The 16,724-nt window shown below is 41.7% G+C and overlaps 1 protein-coding gene and 1 long non-coding RNA gene across 3 annotated transcripts; both read right to left on the minus strand.

Annotated features, from left to right (window-relative positions):
* Nucleotides 1–1,662: 1,662 nt before the first annotated feature.
* LOC146272774 (uncharacterized) lies at nucleotides 1,663–5,536 on the minus strand. The gene is made up of 7 exons (XM_084705782.1): nucleotides 5,450–5,536; nucleotides 4,761–4,833; nucleotides 4,572–4,655; nucleotides 4,307–4,438; nucleotides 3,603–3,657; nucleotides 3,425–3,510; nucleotides 1,663–3,078 (listed from the first exon to the last, which is right to left on the minus strand). The coding sequence occupies exons 1-7, from the start codon at nucleotides 5,477–5,479 to the stop codon at nucleotides 3,035–3,037; spliced, it is 504 nt and encodes a 167-aa protein (XP_084561908.1). The 5' UTR covers nucleotides 5,480–5,536; the 3' UTR covers nucleotides 1,663–3,034.
* Nucleotides 5,537–6,944: 1,408 nt separating this feature from the next.
* LOC146272775 (uncharacterized) lies at nucleotides 6,945–7,984 on the minus strand. 2 transcript variants are annotated; one of them, XR_014766437.1, is made up of 2 exons: nucleotides 7,897–7,984; nucleotides 6,945–7,379 (listed from the first exon to the last, which is right to left on the minus strand). It is a non-coding gene; the product is annotated as an uncharacterized LOC146272775 (long non-coding RNA). The 2 variants fall into 2 exon arrangements; XR_014766438.1 differs by having other exon boundaries at nucleotides 6,945–7,112; nucleotides 7,897–7,945.
* Between the last annotated feature and the right edge of the window lie 8,740 nt (nucleotides 7,985–16,724).

Here is a 16,724-nt window from a genome sequence, read left to right on the forward strand (position 1 = left end):
CTTCCGCTACGTAGCCAAGATAGCGCCCGTTTAGGGCGAGTAGTGTCCATCGTTGTACACTGTTTTTGGACCGTTTGCCGTGCGCCATCCGGGTACTTTCAATGCACTGAATTCTGCTGGTTTTGTGAGTGATGCGCCCTAAGCACTGAAAGTCAGAGCTCGTAATGCACAAGTGCGCGGTAGTAGACACAGCTGTAGTCTCTGATGGAGTTGGGGAGTTGATTCCACCACTGGGGGGGCCAGACAGGAGAAGAGCTTGTGTTGAGAACGGGCGGTCTTGAGCGGTGGATGTAAATGTAATAGAATAAAATTGACCGAACGCGTCGGGTACCTAATCGGAAATGCAATACCACCAACATCCACCGGAGCCTTTGCCTCAAGTCGGGGAGCGAGGGGTGGGGGCTTGGCTTTACCAAGCAACTGAGCACTTGCCATATTAACTCATGGGACGCCATCTTTAAGAAGGTTCAATGCTTGGTCTTCTTAATAATAGGTCTATGCGACACATGTACTTATTTCTCTCAAATCACTCATCCAAACAGCTCCACATCTACATGCCCTTAGAATCAGAATCTGAATTAGTTTTTATTGCCATGTAAGTTTACACAAACACAGAATTTACTGTGGCAGGAAGGTGCATACAATAAACATACACGGATCTTAATTTAAAAAAAGTCATACTAAAGAGCTAAACAATATATGATATAAAATGGATATTAAATAGCATCATAGTGCAAATACTGCAAAATGACATGTGCAAATAGGTGGTGGAGGATAATAGATAAAGTGTTATATCAGGTTTTGGTCCTGATGGACCAAGTGAGTAGCTGGAACAAAGAATGTCCAGGGTGGGAGAAGTCGGCCACAATCTTCCTCGCTCGCCTCAGGGTCTTCGAGTTGTGCAGGTCCTCGAGGGTAGGCAGATTGCAGCCAATCATCTTCTCAGCAGTATGGATAATACGCTGCAGGCTTCCCACCCATAGTCAGACTCATCCCCACCAGAGATGAGCCCAATAAGGGTGGTGTCGTCCGCAAACTTCAAGAGTTTGACCGACTGATGACTGGAGGTGCAGCTGTTGGTGTACAGGGAGAAGAGCAGAGGAAAGGACCAAGCCCTGAGGATCCGGTGCTGATGGACCGGGAGTCAGAGACGTGTGTTCCCAGCTTAACGCACTGCTTCCTGTCAGACCTGCAGGTGGAGTCAGGCACGTTCATCTGGGAGAGCTTGTCCTGAAGCAGAGGAGGAGGGTCCATGATGGCTTTGAGGTGTGCCAGCACCAGGCGTTCAAAAGACTTAATTACCACAGAGGTCAGGGTGACGGGTTGGCCTTGGCTTTTTGGACACAGGAATGATGATGGTGGACTTGAGACAGGCTGGCTCATGGTATATCTCCAGGGAGGTGTTGAAGATGTTGGTGAACACCGGAGACAGCTGATCAGCACAGTGCTTGGGGGTGGCTGGAGAGACAGCACATCATTGGGTCCTGAGCTAAACACCTGCCAAATTGTAACTTTATATAGTGCCCGGTTCATGAGATCGAGACACAGAGATGGATTTAGTTATATTTGAGACATTGAAAAGGACATGTCCTGAAACTGTTGTGAAAAATATTCTACATTTTCAACCAATACCCAAATCTAAGAACAGCACTGGAACTCAGCAAAGTTTAATGCAAAGTGTTTATTAGAATTCAGAGACAGAGATTCCAACAAACGTGAGCATATCCCGGGATCAGACTGGAATTTTTCTCCTGACTTATTATTTCCCAATTATTTTATGTTCTACCATTGGTACAATACTTGTTGGTCAGAGAATGCATTATGCATTCTTACACAGCTGGTCCCTCATGATAAGGGACTCAGATTACAAGTGTTTTTTTGCATAGAAAACTCAAACCCATTTTTAGGCTTACGCTCTGGCTTGAAGCTGCACTAGGTTTCTGGGCATAGGGCCATAAATATACCTCATGATAGCTGGGCCTTGTAGTTTTCTATGGAAGAATCATATACACATGGTCTTCTCTCGCATTCAGCCCTTAATTATCCAGATTTGTACTTTGGGCTTAATATCTTCTACATACTAGTGGCAATACTAATCAGTCAACAGCTTTGCGTCTGGTTTTCAGTAATATAGCATATACAAGTAAAAAAGGTGATGAAGAGGTTCATTTTCAATCATATACATCCATAATCATTAACCATCTTCATAATCACAACATTGTTATGTTTTTTCCACAACAAAACAACAAATTTTAAGAGAGAACGTCACATTATAAGATTGACACTGAGTTTTAGTACCAACTAGTCTTACATAAAAATAGATTTGAAAATAGACATGATAAAGATAATAGATAAATAGATATGTCAAACTTAAGTTATATTTAGCTAACAAAATAATACCATTCTTTAATTCCTTTGGTTTCTTTACATTTAACATAGCATTGTGTTGCCTTTGCATTTTCCAAGTTTTCTATTGTTATATTTTTACAGACATGAATAACATTTTCTGTAATCTTTAATGCACAATGCTGGCCTAAATTAGCTAGTTTTCACTCTTTAAAAAGATAGGATTATACCTTTGAATAGAGACAGTTAAGCTAACATGTTCACATTAAGCATAAAATGTGCAACAACAAAAAACTGTAAACACAAAGAACATGTAATGACATGTAATATCTAAATCATAGCTAACTGCCAGTAACAAAATTAATCTTTTGTATTGTTTGAAACTAATACTACATTGTCATACAGTAAACAATCAAAAAAAAATCACAGCTTCAAATACTACACTTCTGCAGACCTAATAATATTTTCTATATACTTTAAAGATTAATTTACCACCAAAACCTATTTTTGGAGTTAAACCCCCTTATCTTGGTCCTGATTCCATAAGACTCTTTGCAACTGTTATTTTTATTTGGTGTTAAATCTTTGCCCGAAGGGTTGGTACCAGCAGATAAAATTGTCTAATTGGTTGTCCTATAAACTTAAAATCTGAACACTTTTCTTCAGATTGAGACAATTTTTTGTGACTTCACACGTTCTGTGCACCCGATCGTGGGACCTTCTCGTATAATTCTGTAAGTGAAAGCATACATGCTTACTTTAAGTGTTGTGTGCCATGTATTAAGCATTCAGTTGTAACTTAATGTGTTAAGAGTTTTCTTCATAAAAGTGTAATTCTATGTATTCACACCTAAAGGTTATTACTGTATTTAGGTACACTGAAATATACTGTTCATGAAATGGTAGACTAATAGAAACTCCTGGTAGTTATTTTGAACAGTCCTCAGACTGAAGCTGAGAACATAATCAATTAATTCAAATACTGCTGTGCTATTATGTCCAGAACCAGAATAAAACGGTGCCCGAATGGGATTCAAAAATAAGGCCAACTGAATGGCTAGTTTAATGGATTTATTACCTTGACGAGAGATCCATCTATGCAAGCAAATCAACACACCACCAATAATTAGGAGGATGACTAGAAGGATCACAGGCAGGATAATTCTAGAGAGAGGTGAGCAGAGAGTAAGGGAAGTACATGTTATCAAGCATTCAACCTGAAGTTATTGTTTATATAATCTGAGGTATAATCTTACATTTCTGTTGGTACATTATCGTCCTGTCCATTTTCCCAATTATATGGAGTTGAACCTTAGAAAAAAGGATATTGATCATTACAACAACAAAAAAATGCATTGTTGTTGAAACATTGATCCTTCATGCAAGGACTGGGAATGCATTTGCTATAACAAGAGCTAGTTTGGACAAGTATGGAATGTCTACTTGACATAAGGGTAGGGAACCTTAACATTTACTCTCCTAGTTTTATCACTTAATAGACTGGGTGTCAAATTGCAACACATTTTCATGTACAGTCATGGCCAAAAGTATTGGCACTGACACATTTTGTGTTTTGCAAAGTTTGCTGGTTCAGTATTTCACAGAATTAATTTTTCACAGGTTTCTATACAATACTGAAAAACAATAATGCACATTTCATAGGTTTTAAAAGCTTTTATTGGCAAAAACGGTCAATGTATGCAAATAGTACCCTTTCCTACAGCAATCAATCTGCTTTTAAAATCCAATCAGAATGATAAAGACTTCACCCTACAAGACCTAGTTCACACTTTCCCATCCGCTGATGATATGACTTACTGAAATGATGTCAGCGTTAATTTTATGCCAGGACCCAAAAATTGTGTAATGTGGGTTTCAAGCAAAAAACTTTAAAAACACAAAACGTATGTCACTGCCAATACTTTTGGCCACGACTGTAAGTGTCCCTTAGTATTGTTACCTGGTAAATTAGGAGGTACGGTCACTGCCAGTGATTTCTGGCAGATGTCTGAGTTTGAGATGTATCCAACTTCACAGCCACACACTGCATCTGAGTAAGCTGTGCAAGGAACCAAGGTAGTCTGGCCCACTCCTGTAAATGATTAAACCAAAACATGCAAATTGGTTGTATGTCTAATACAAAAATGAACTTTTTACTAAATTCCCACTATTTGAGGTATGTAGACATTTTGTCATGTCAATTAATTTATATGAATTAAACATACCTCGACACTGTCTGCAAACATCATAGGTTATTCCATAACATTTTCCGCTTTCCGCCTTGCTACAATTTGAAATGACAAAATGTCCTGAAAGTGTATGGAGAGTGAAGCAATCAAAAATGTAATCTATTAAACAGTGGAATTTGTGTAATTTTGCAATTATTTCGTTTGATAATATTGAATAATTATTACCTTCCGGACAAGGTGGACAAGGTGGACAGGTATACTGACATTCCGCAATCAACCACAGAGACAGTTCGATTATCTGCAGAGAATGAGTGGGGTGGGGTTGGGGACAAGAAAGATTGCAAATGTTGGGAGATTAGTCAAAGGACAGCTGTTTTTCATAGCCTATTTCCTTATTATTCATTTATTTGTTCATTATGTGCTCTTGACTAAAAAGTCAAAAAGTCTTGACTCAAAAGTAAAGAGCACTAAAGTGAATTAAGGGCAATCAGGTAGCCTAAAACATCCAACACTATTAGGCAGGCAAGACAAAAATAATTAGAGATAACAGCAACAGCTGCTCTGAAATGAGACAGAACTAGACGTTGTCTACCTGATATTATTTATGTCGTATAATCCCCATCATAGGCTATAGGTGCCACACAGCACCAATATTTGCTTATAAAAAGACACCAAAATAGAAAACTAAGTACAGAACACATTAGACTATTCCATGTTAACCACATTTCTGCTGAAGTTTGTGGTCTGAAGTAGGCCTAGTCTGTTGTCAAATTGAATGTTCTAATAGCGATCATGCTCAGGAGACAACTCAATTTAACACATGCCTCCTGTGCTATCATAACAATTCTATAGCCTACATATTTCTTGTCATGGTGGCAGCTATCATAAAAAAAACACCACAGGTACATACTTACACAAACACTCAAACGTGACATGAAACTCATTGTCCCGTTTATCCAGGTATTATGCCAGGTCGGCCAGCCGAGTCGCAATCTTGAGATCCTGCTAGCCAACAGCAAATATCTAACAAGACTTAATAGGCGACAAGTTTTACGTAGCCCAGCCCAGCCCATTTTGAGACCGCCTACCTTTAAAAAAAAAGGGTTAGGCTTTGTTCCAATTCTGTAGCCTACACTTCGTACTTCCGACTCACTCTCCTTGAATTACAGTAGGCCTAGCCTGTTTTTGTTGACAGTTGTAGAAAGGCTAGGGTGACCACCCGTACCGTTTTGCGTTGTACCGCACAGCATTTTCACCCCTTGTCCCGCATGTCGCATATTGAGAAAATGTACGTCTGTTGGTTTTTAATTATCATAATAAGAAAACGTACATGCGTTCTTTTGCCTTAAAAAAATGTACAAGCCGGCATAATGGCAACAAAAATGAGAAAATGTTCTTTTAGTAAAGACTGGACTAGGACATATTTGGGTTTAAGATGCCTGCTGCCTTTGGGCTCAGTAATGTTGAATTTAAATGACATGTCAAATAAAGACATGTTATTACACTGTGATGTAACGTGTTTTCTGGAAGGTACTAAAGAACAAAGCAAAATGTTTTTATTAAGTTAGATAAACATTATATAACAGTTTCAGGTTATGTTTTAGTGTTGGTAACATGTCCCACATTATCCCACACAAACTTAGAACTGTAATCGTCCCACATTTGGTTTGTTGATGGTGGTCACCCTGTAGGATACTTCCACAATCTTGTCTATCTCTGGCCATAACCATTTTATCACAGGGTGTGTCCTAATCAGTGATTGCTGACTGTTTTGTCAATGTGTTGTTTTTTTCTTTGTGTGTTTCTCCCTGTAAGTCGCTCTGGATAAGAGCGTCTGCTAAATGACTAAATGTAAGAAGTTGGACAGTTTGATAGATTTTCCTATATTAATTCACCTACTCCCATACATGCTAGGCTACGCAGTCTTTTCTTAGCTAACAGGAACCAAAACGATAGTTTCGGTTAGTCTATATCTCCATGGCAACGACCTGAGTACACTTGTATTCGATAAAGAGAAAGGGAGCAAAACCGCACTTTCTTATGCACGTCTGATCATGCTCACGTCTGATAAAAGCTTCTACGCAATAGCCTACCCACGCAGCTAAATTTGGGTTTGGCCCACCAAATCTCACTCCAAGGTTTTTTCAAAAGTTGGCAGCCCTGGTGTGTGTGTGTGTGTGTGTGTGTGTGTTTGTGTGTGTGTGTGTGTGTGTGTGTGTGTGACAAAACGAAGAGAAAGCAAGCAGGTCTGCCGGTGTTCCGAAGAATTCAGTTCCCCTGTTCGCCCTTCCTTGCGCGTGCGCAAAATAATCACAAGACAATGCTCACGAAGAGGCATTTTCAGTTCAAATGAGAATACTACTGTAAATTACTGTTTGCTGTTACAGACTCTGAAAACAGGGACTGACAAACGATTGAGAAATATTGTATTTGAGTGCAAAATAACTAACCAACATCAATAAATGCACCTCATGCTCTTGGAAAGTAGGTAGCTGTCTCTGGTGTTCACCAACATCTTCAACGCCTCCCTGGAGACATGCCATGTGCCCGCCTGTCTCAAGTCCTTGACCATCATCCCTGTGCCCCAAAAGCCAAGGCAACAGGACTTGATGACTACAGACCCATCGTCCTGGCCTCTGTGGTAATGAGGTATTTCGAGCGCCTGGTACTGGCACACCTCACAGACCCTTTCCTGGACCCCCTGCAGTTTACCTAGAGCCAACAGGTCTGTGGACGATGCAGTTAACATGGCCCTCCACTTCACCCTCCAGCACCTGGACACCCCTGCATCCTACACCAGGATCCTGTTTGTGGACTTCAGCTCTCCCTTCAACACCATCATACCTGCCCGAATTGCCTAAGTTAGTAATAGGCTAGTCTATAGACTGAAGTAACCTTTCGTTTGTTTAAACTAGCTAGCAAGGTAAGACAGTCATCCCTCCCAAAATATCAAATTTAACTTGCACTAGCTGATTAGACTAACTAATGTAGCTAAGCTAGGCTGCCTACTATAAATAGGTCATTAAAAATTCAAAAACAGTTTATTGAATATTTGTACTTAGCCTACTTTTTTCTTTAACTTGGTATCTGCACTTAGCAGTGTCCAACTGGGCAAGCCTTCATCGACGATAAGCTCTCTTATTTTGTATTTTTAGTTTTATTCTAATCCCACTTAGTATTGCTAGTTTTATGTACCCTTAGTATAGTTAGACCACATATTTAAATGTAAGATTCCTATGTTTATTGTATGCACCTTCCTGCCAAAGCAAATTCCTTGTCTGTGCAAACTCTCATGGCGAATAAATCCCTTTCTGATTCTTAGCTTCTATGTACCCTGGCTTAGACTATAGACAGCTCTCACCTGGTCCAGTGCAACCTCTTGTGGGGGAGGGGTGACACAGGGGTGTCAGGATCAGAGTGTGGACATACATGAGGATCTGAGGGTGGAGATACGTGGATTAATATGATGAAATGTTTAGTTCAGGTTCAGGTTTTGTATTTGTCAGGTACACAGAACAACACAAGGTCAGACTGGGCACTGAAATTCTTAAGACAAGACAACGCAAGCACCTGGCATAACATAACATATAAGTACACAGAACATAATTTACATCTATGCTGAGCTTAAATAAGTGAAACTTCCTAAATATACAGATAGAAATAAATAATTGACTATACTAACTCTAATACTTTCTAAATTACAGATAACAATGAAAAATACACTATACTAACCCTAAATGCACATAAAACCTATTTCAACCATATAACCTATTCTAACCTAAGTGGAGTACAGTACAATAGTGCCAAATTGCAGATCAGTGACTATGTCAATGAATGTGTTTTTAAATTTTTGTTTTTGTTTGATTTGTCCTACAGTGAAGTTGAAATCCCGTTTTCCATTAATGAAAAAAAAAAAAAATTCTCAGGAGGGCCGTGGCCCCCTAGCCTGGTCGGATCCATGGAACGAGCACCGCTACTACCTGGCGGCGACAAACGAAGGAAAATGCTGCACGGCACCGTCTCAGCAAGCAGGGCTGCCTGAAGTTGCCTGAAGGGGGCGCCAATATGCCAATTCCCCACAAACAGAAATGATACATAAAAGAAGACCGCAGAGGTTTCTATGTTTTAAATGCTCGTGCGCCCTCCCACGTCAAAAAATGCCGCCCCGGGCGGCTGCCCGGTCTGCCCGTGCGTAAAACCGCCCCTGCCCCCTACCTGACTAACAAGCAGATGACTCACAGTAAAATGGTCCTAAAATGATCTTTCACTAGACCTGTTGTTGACGAATACATGTAAAAAAAGTTACGCCACCCAACTGAAAGGATGAGTCATAGGCTGTTTTAGCAATATTCTTTGGAGGGAGAAAATGTGGAGGCGTTTTATGTTGTAGGCTATGAATCGGCCGCGCGTAACGCGCAATGTTGAGCTGCAGTCTGAAAGCTTTGATCTTCGTTGTGAATAGGAATGCACTGAATCAGGATTTTTTGGGGGTTCGGCCGAATACCGAATCCACTGGTTAAGATTTGGCCGAATCCGAATACCGAATCTATTCCCATCCTCAGTCCATTAACACAGTAAACACATTCATGATTTTTTACTGTAAAAAAGAAAGAATAGGCAACATTATGCCAGGAAAACAAGTGGGAAAAATTATTTTGATAATTACCATATGCCTATGTTTACCCTATCTCAAGATCCAATCAATATGATATCCAAAATATTAGCCTAGATTTCTTGAATTTCTTTCGGGTGTTTCATACGCAAATGTTTTAACAGCGGATATGTTGTGTTTGGGGTCCTTGCCTCCACGAGACTAATCGGCATTGCAAATTAAACATGAAGCTCGTCTTGATTCGCCTTCTTGTGACTGAAAGTACTGCCAAACAATTTTTCCTGCTCACGAGTTCATTTTCACTTTTTCTCTCAGCCTACTGCATTGAACCAGAGCCTGGTTAGCCTTTAATAGACATTCTCTGGCCAATTTACTTTTGCGTTTTCACGGACTAGTGACAGGCACACAAAGAACGCCCTCTCCGTACCCTCTCCAAGCCCCTCGGAGAGCTCTATGAGCATCTCCTGATTTTCCTGACTATTCATAGTTTTCAGTCACGTGACATGCTCGGTGACCTGGAGGTCAGAAAGCTGCTGGTGATAGCGGCTCACACCGTTGAGATGCAGCAAAAGCCAGCACTACCTTCCCACGTTTCTTGGTATCACCTCTCATCTAAAGAAAAGGAAAGATATGGACACAAACTGCAAGTGTTGGCGTCTAACACAACCCAACTATTTAGCTAATAGATAACTTTAACCCACTACGACCACTGCAGTTGCTTGCCTCGATACACAACAAACTGTCAAACCAATAATATAAAGATGCGTTTTATGGCAAAAAATACGATAATTAATATATCCGTATATACTTGTGTTTAACTTTACTTGTGCTTCACCAGGGCTGGTCTAAGCCTGTATGGGGCCTTAAGCAGAATTGATTTGGGGGCCCCTCGGCATGGCAATTTTTTGGCCGTGGTATTTTTTTTCTTAATGACCGTATTTATTCGATTTAACTTCGATTTATTACACATTGTTCATTTTTGGTGCGCCATTTATTCCAGGGCGGCGTTTATTTGAGGCGGGACGTTTAATCTAAGAAATATGGTTTTCTAGGTTGTCTAGGCTGCTATAACGTGTTAATTTGCTACATTAAATGTTCGTAAAGATAGTTTGAACAGTACAGTTTTCTAAATCACCGATTAAGCAGCAATCAAATGTTAATGTTTGTTAGACTAACGCAGCTAGCTCTATCTCATCTGCTTTTTGTTAACGCTGATTTGCAAGGAATGCAAGAACAGCTAGATAGCGAAACCACCTAGACTACCTACTGTAGTCATGTAAACTAGTTTAGCTTGCTAACGCAAAAGAAACTGCTTCTGTCCAGTTCTTTCAATAGATAATCTAGACAGGCGTTAGCAATAGGCTAGACTGCTATTCGTTTTCTGGCATTTTTTTTTGTAAGTTTAATGTCTATTCCCTTATAGCTAGAGTCATTTCCTAAGTTTGGTAGCTATGTTTAGATCATATAGCCCTACGTTTTTAGATCGGTTTAATTTGTATCAGTCCATTTTATAAATAGCTTTTATGTCCTTAAATAAGTTTGTCATTGATAACGTTTATGTCTTGGATTTAACAAAGCAAAATCTTGTTGAAAGCACATCGGCCGGATTTTTACGAAATCACCCAACTTATTTTGGTGATGTTTCGTAAAAATACGAAAGCCGCCCATCAAAATCTATGGGAGACCTAATGCGTAAAAATACGACGCCATATTTCACAATTTTCTACGGGAAAAGCCAAACATGTTAATGTAGAAGTCAACGTGCATCCCTAGACGTCAAAAAACTACGAAAAAGGCGTCCCCCGGCGTCGGTATTGTGACGTCAAAGGGCTCTGCCCAAGCGTCAATATTTGACGAGTTGGGATGAGACTGGGTTAGTTTATTTGAAACGCATAGCTAGCAGTGGACCCCGAGTGCAACACAACAGAATTTTTATTAAAATGACATGCTGCTATTAGGTATTTCAGGACATGCTGCTCCTAGCGTATTTCTGGGGCAGTGTTTATTACACAATGTTAATTTTCGGTGCAGCGTTTAATCAAGGGCAGCGTTTAACCAAAGAAACACGGTACATTAAACTGTAATTTCATGTGATCTTGGGGGCCCTCTGGTGGCCACGGGGGCCCTAAGCAGCCACTCAGTTTGCTTATGTCTTGGGCCGGTCCTGTGCTTCACTTTGCTGGTGTTAGCTGCAAATACGTGTATATTTGGACGGCTGGCATTGTTTGCCCTCCCCGGAGACAGAGGTAACAGAGGTTGGGTTTAATGGCACAAATCCATAATCTCCTCCTCTCTGGGCTTTCTTTATCGGACGAAATTCTAAAGAAACATAGCCCAGGCTGGTCTTCTCTTCGACTACTGCATCCGATAGAACAACAACCATCCGGCATTTTGGCATAACAAAAGCAACAGACTCAAAGCAAATGTATGACTTTATTATGGGTGGCGGGCAGTGGAAAGTCTTTTTTGCCCTCCAAGGGGGGCGTGCCCGTTTGAACGTGATGTCACATGAAAACTATGAATAGGCCGATATATGCTTCTCCGTTTTCCAAAAAACGGACACATGGTAACGCCCCCCTGTACGGGGAACGCCCTCGGAGAGCCCCGGAGAGCTTGAGGTGCACCTCCTGAATTTTCCAACTATCCGTCGTAATTTTGGATAGTTACGGATACCCCATTGGCTGTGATTGGTCAGTATTATGAACCGCTTGCGTCAGGGGCGGGTTTGCCATAATTAACAGGACGAACAGAATCCTTTGACCGCCATTGCTGTAAGTTTTTACAATTCATATTTCAGCTAAACAGTACATGTAAATCAGCATCCGAATTAAAATTTAACGACAAATGGGCAGTGTAGTTGCTGAAAATGTGCTTATTTTGACGATGAAACGGCTGATCTGTAAATTTGCTCCAACTTTTCGATAACCTATCTAGCATCACTGTGCAGCGCCACCTACTGTTTTAGCGGTGAATTGCTTTCAGCACGCAGAGCCGTCGGAGTACTATAAATTCAACCAATCCGTCCGACTCAGTGCGTGCATCTGTCCGTAACGGAGTCGGATAAGTATAAATCGGCCTTCAGGGTTCAGATTCGGTTAAAACATTTTTTAAGGATCGGCCAAAACCAAAACCCGTCAAAAAGCCCAATATTCGGCCAAATCCAAAACCGAATCCCGGATTCTGTGGTTGTGAATGGCCCTTGCCCAGACGGCAACTTCTTTCAATGGCTCTGCTTTCAACCAAAGCCAGAGACATCTTTCCATTACATCTCTCCATCTCTCTCCATTAAAAAAATAATCTCAATGAAGTTCTCAAACAAGTCTCGATATAGCCTACTGCAGATTCCCTGCCAACATTTTTATTTGGGACCCACATGGGTTACAGTTTGGCTTCTACAGGGGTAGCGAGTGGGCATGGGTCTGGGGCAGTTTGGGGGGAAGAGGAGGGGGACCAATGCCCCTGTGACAACAAGATTGGACCCCCTATTGGCCACTCTAAATGTAGGGTCTGAATAATTATAAACATGGTATTTGGCCTGTTAATTCCTGCAACGCAGTGACAAACAATATGACAACAATAATGTTTAGGCTGATGTAACTGGCCCCAGTCTACAACTGCCCCCCGCTTGGCCCCCCAGTTGAAATGGTCTAGAACCTCCCCTGCCAAAACGAGCATCTTATCTGGGCCCAACTTGGGCCAACTACCCCAGCCAACACTCCGGTGGGGCCCAAAGGGGTTGCAACTGGGCTGATATTTGGGGCCTTCCTGAGCTACCCAACTGGGACCCAGTCAATTTTGTCCTCAGTTTCCATGGAGGCCCCAGATGGGTTTCCCAGGTTTCTCCCATTTGGAGTCTACAGGAGTGTGCCTTGCCTACATGGGTTGATGATGGGACCCAGCTAGGTGTTATCTAGTGCTCTTATAGGTATATGGTTTATGGACCATTAATAGTATAAAAACAAATATTGGCCTGTGAGTTTCTATTACATTTACATTACATTTACATTTATTCATTTAGCAGAAGCTTTTATCCAAATCGACTTCCAAGAGAGAGCATTACAAAGTGCATAGGTCACTGATAATAACAACAAGATAGCCCCAAAGCATTGCGGGTAACCAAAGAAAGAAGCACACATTGTGAACAACCAAAAATTGCCAAAGAGAAAAACCACAAGAACATGTTGTTAAACAAGTTACAATTAAACAACATGAATCTCTAAGTGCAAGCAACAGTAAGCTAAAAATAAGATTGACTAAAATAGAATACAACAGTTTAAATCAGCTACCAACAAGAGCAAGAGTCATTGTGATCCTTGAGGAAACTAGCATTGGGTTCAGCAGACCATTCCTAAGTACCATTGTACTCCCGGAACAAGTGCGTCTTGAACCTTCTCTTGAAGGTGGAGAGACAGTCTGTGTCTCTGATGGAGGTGGGGAGTTGATTCGACCACTGGGGGGCCAGGCAGGAGAAGAGCTTGTGTTGGGACCGGGTGGTCTTCAGCAGTGGGACCACCAGGCGATTGTCTGAAGAAGACCGTAGGGGGCGGGTGGGGGTGTAAGGCTGCAGGAGAGACTTGATGTAGTCGGGTGCAGTCCCGTTCACTCGGAAGGTCAGTACCAGGGTCTTGAATCTGATGCGGGCCGTGATGGGTAGCCAGTGGAGGGAGATGAGGAGCGGGGTAATGTGGGAGCGTCTAGGTAGATTGTAGACCAGGCGGGCCGCTGCATTCTGAATCCTCTGAAGAGGGCGGGTTGCGCATGCTGGGAGACTGGCGAGCAGCGAGTTGCGGTAGTCCCACTTGGATAGGACAAGTGCTTGGACAAGCAGCTGGGTGGAGTGCTCAGACAGATATCTCCTGATCTTCCGGATGTTGTACAGGGTGAATCTACACGACCGGGAGACCGCAGCAATGTGGGCCGTGAGGGAGAGCTCGTCATCCACGGTAACCCCAAGGTTTCTGGTAGAGGATGAGGGGGTCACCGTCGCAGATCCCAGGGTGATTGAGAGGTTGTGGGAGATGGAGGGTTTGGCCGGGATGATGAGAAGTGAGGCGAGGTTCAGCTGGAGGTGGTGCTCGGTCATCCAGGCAGAGATGTCTGCAAGGCAGGCCTCAATCCTAGTTGAGATCCCCGGATCGGTTGGGGGGAACGACAGGTACAGCTGCGTGTCGTCAGCGTAGCAGTGGTAGGGGAAGCCATGGGAGGTGATGATTGGTCCAAGTGAGATGGTGTACAAAGAGAAGAGGAGGGGTCCAAGGATGGAGCCCTGTGGGACACTAGTGGAGAGCTGGCGAGGGTCTATTACTGGTCACATTTTCATCTATAGATCACATTCTTTTTTAAATCTGTTATGCAAGTAGTTTAGCTGACCCAATGAAATTATTTCCTTCAAAATATAAACAGAAGCATAGCCTATTTATATCCCCAAGAAAGAGGGCATTCCTTTATTTGAGAAGACGGAGAGGATACTGGATGGAAAAGTCCGGAAAATACGGTAACCTGAAAAAGCATAGGCCTAATTCTTACACATCTACAGCATGCATAGTCTGGCATACTTGCCAATATTCTTAGTCGCTCATGTCCCTCCTCCCAGTATCATTACAAAAATAATATTTAGAAACATTTTGGGACAGAATTTTCTTCCTGACCTGGGGGGTGTTCCATCAACGTCGATTAACGTGCAAAACACTAAACATATACAAATCTTAAATTAAGTAAAAGTACAAAAGTGTAACTATTTCTAAAAACTAAACAATCTAAGAATAAAACAATTTAAATAAAAATAAAATATATATAAAGTAAGAATAAGAATGAGCAGCATGGGTGGTCAACATAGTGCCATCAAATACTGAGATAAGGTGGCATATATATACAGTTTTTTTCCCATGACAACACTGAAAAAATGACACTTTGCTACTATGTAAAGTAGTGAATGTACAGCTTGTATAACAGTGTAAATTTGCTGTCCCCTGAAAATAACTCAACACACAGCCCTTAAAGTTTAAACCGCTGTCAAGTGAGTACACCCCGAAGTGAAAATGTCAAAACTGGCCCAAAAGGGTGTCAATATTTTGTGTGGCCACCATTATTTTCTAGCACTGCCTTAATCCTCTTGGGCATGGAGTTCACCAGAGCTTCACAGGTTGCCACTGGAGTCCTCTTCCACTTCTCCATGACGACTTCACAGAGCTGGTGGACCTTGCGCTCCTCCACCTCCCTTTTTAGGATGCCCCACAGATGCTCAATAGGGTTTAGGTCTGGAAACAATGTTTGGCCAGTCCATCACCTTCACCCTCAGCTTCTTTAACAAGGCAGTGGTCATCTTGGAGGTGTGTTTGGGTCGTTACCATGTTGGAATACTGCCCTGCGGCCCAGTCTCCTAAGGGGGGGAATCATGCTCTGCTTCAGTATGTCACAGTACATGTTGGCATTCATGGTTCCCTCAATGAACTGTCGCTCCCCAGTGCTGGCAGCACTCATGCAGCCCCAGACCATGACACCCCCCGCACCATGCTTGACTGTAGGCAAGACACACTTGTCTTTGTACTCCTCACCTGGTTTCCGCCACACACGCTTGACACCATCTGAACCAAATAAGTTTATCTTGGTCTCATCAGACAACAGGACATGGTTCCAGTAATGTGTACACACTTTTGTTGACAGCGGTTTATACATTAATGGCTGTGTGTTGAGTTATTTTGAGGTGACAGCTAATTTACAATGTTATACAAACTGTACATTCACTACTTTACATTGTAGCAAAGTGTCATTTTTTCAGTTTTGTCACAGAAACGTTTCCCTCTATCTGCTGCCAAGAGCGCCATCTAGAGTGCAAGCAAAAAAACCTGAAAAGTAATTTGTAATGAGATAATACAGTATTAATTTAATTAGTCTTCCAATTTATTGCAGTGAAGATGTAATGGTACTTTCCTATCTAAATTTTTAAGGGCATACACTTGAAAATAAACAGCAATAGATAGCAGATGATGGCTATAGTATTCAGACCTTTTAAATTGAGTGTTTTGTCTAAATGTTTTACATGTATTTATTTATTTAGCCGATGTTTTTACACAAAGCGATTTACAAACAGCATCTGAAGGCGGTGTGGGACTCAAATCCCAACATGATGTACAAACTTCATCCCTGGGCTCAGCTAATTCAAACCCACTTACCAAAGTGAGCCACATACACATTTGTATAAACGTGCATTAAATGTATTGCAAATTCAGTGAGTGACTAAACACAGTTTTTTACTGTTTTGGCATACTGTAAATCAGTGGTTCAACCCTGGTCCTCAAGTACCCCCTGTTCTGCATGCTCCAACACACCTGATTCAAATGAATGGTCATTACCAGGCTTCTGCATAACTAGATAATGACCCATTCATTTGAATCAGGTGTGTTGGAGCAGGGAAACATCTGAAACATGCAGGACAGGGGTAGCCTACTTGAAGACCAGGGTTGAGAACCACTGCTCTAAATAGTATTATCATTGACTTGAATTTATATAGCTTACACAGTAACCTATTGGGCAGACTCTTTAAAACTTTAGAACTAGCCTATTAAAGATGACACCCA

Source organism: Hypomesus nipponensis, chromosome 9 (genome assembly GCF_054491055.1).
Source record: "Hypomesus nipponensis isolate SF chromosome 9, ASM5449105v1, whole genome shotgun sequence".
NCBI classification, from domain to species: Eukaryota; Metazoa; Chordata; class Actinopteri; order Osmeriformes; family Osmeridae; genus Hypomesus; species Hypomesus nipponensis.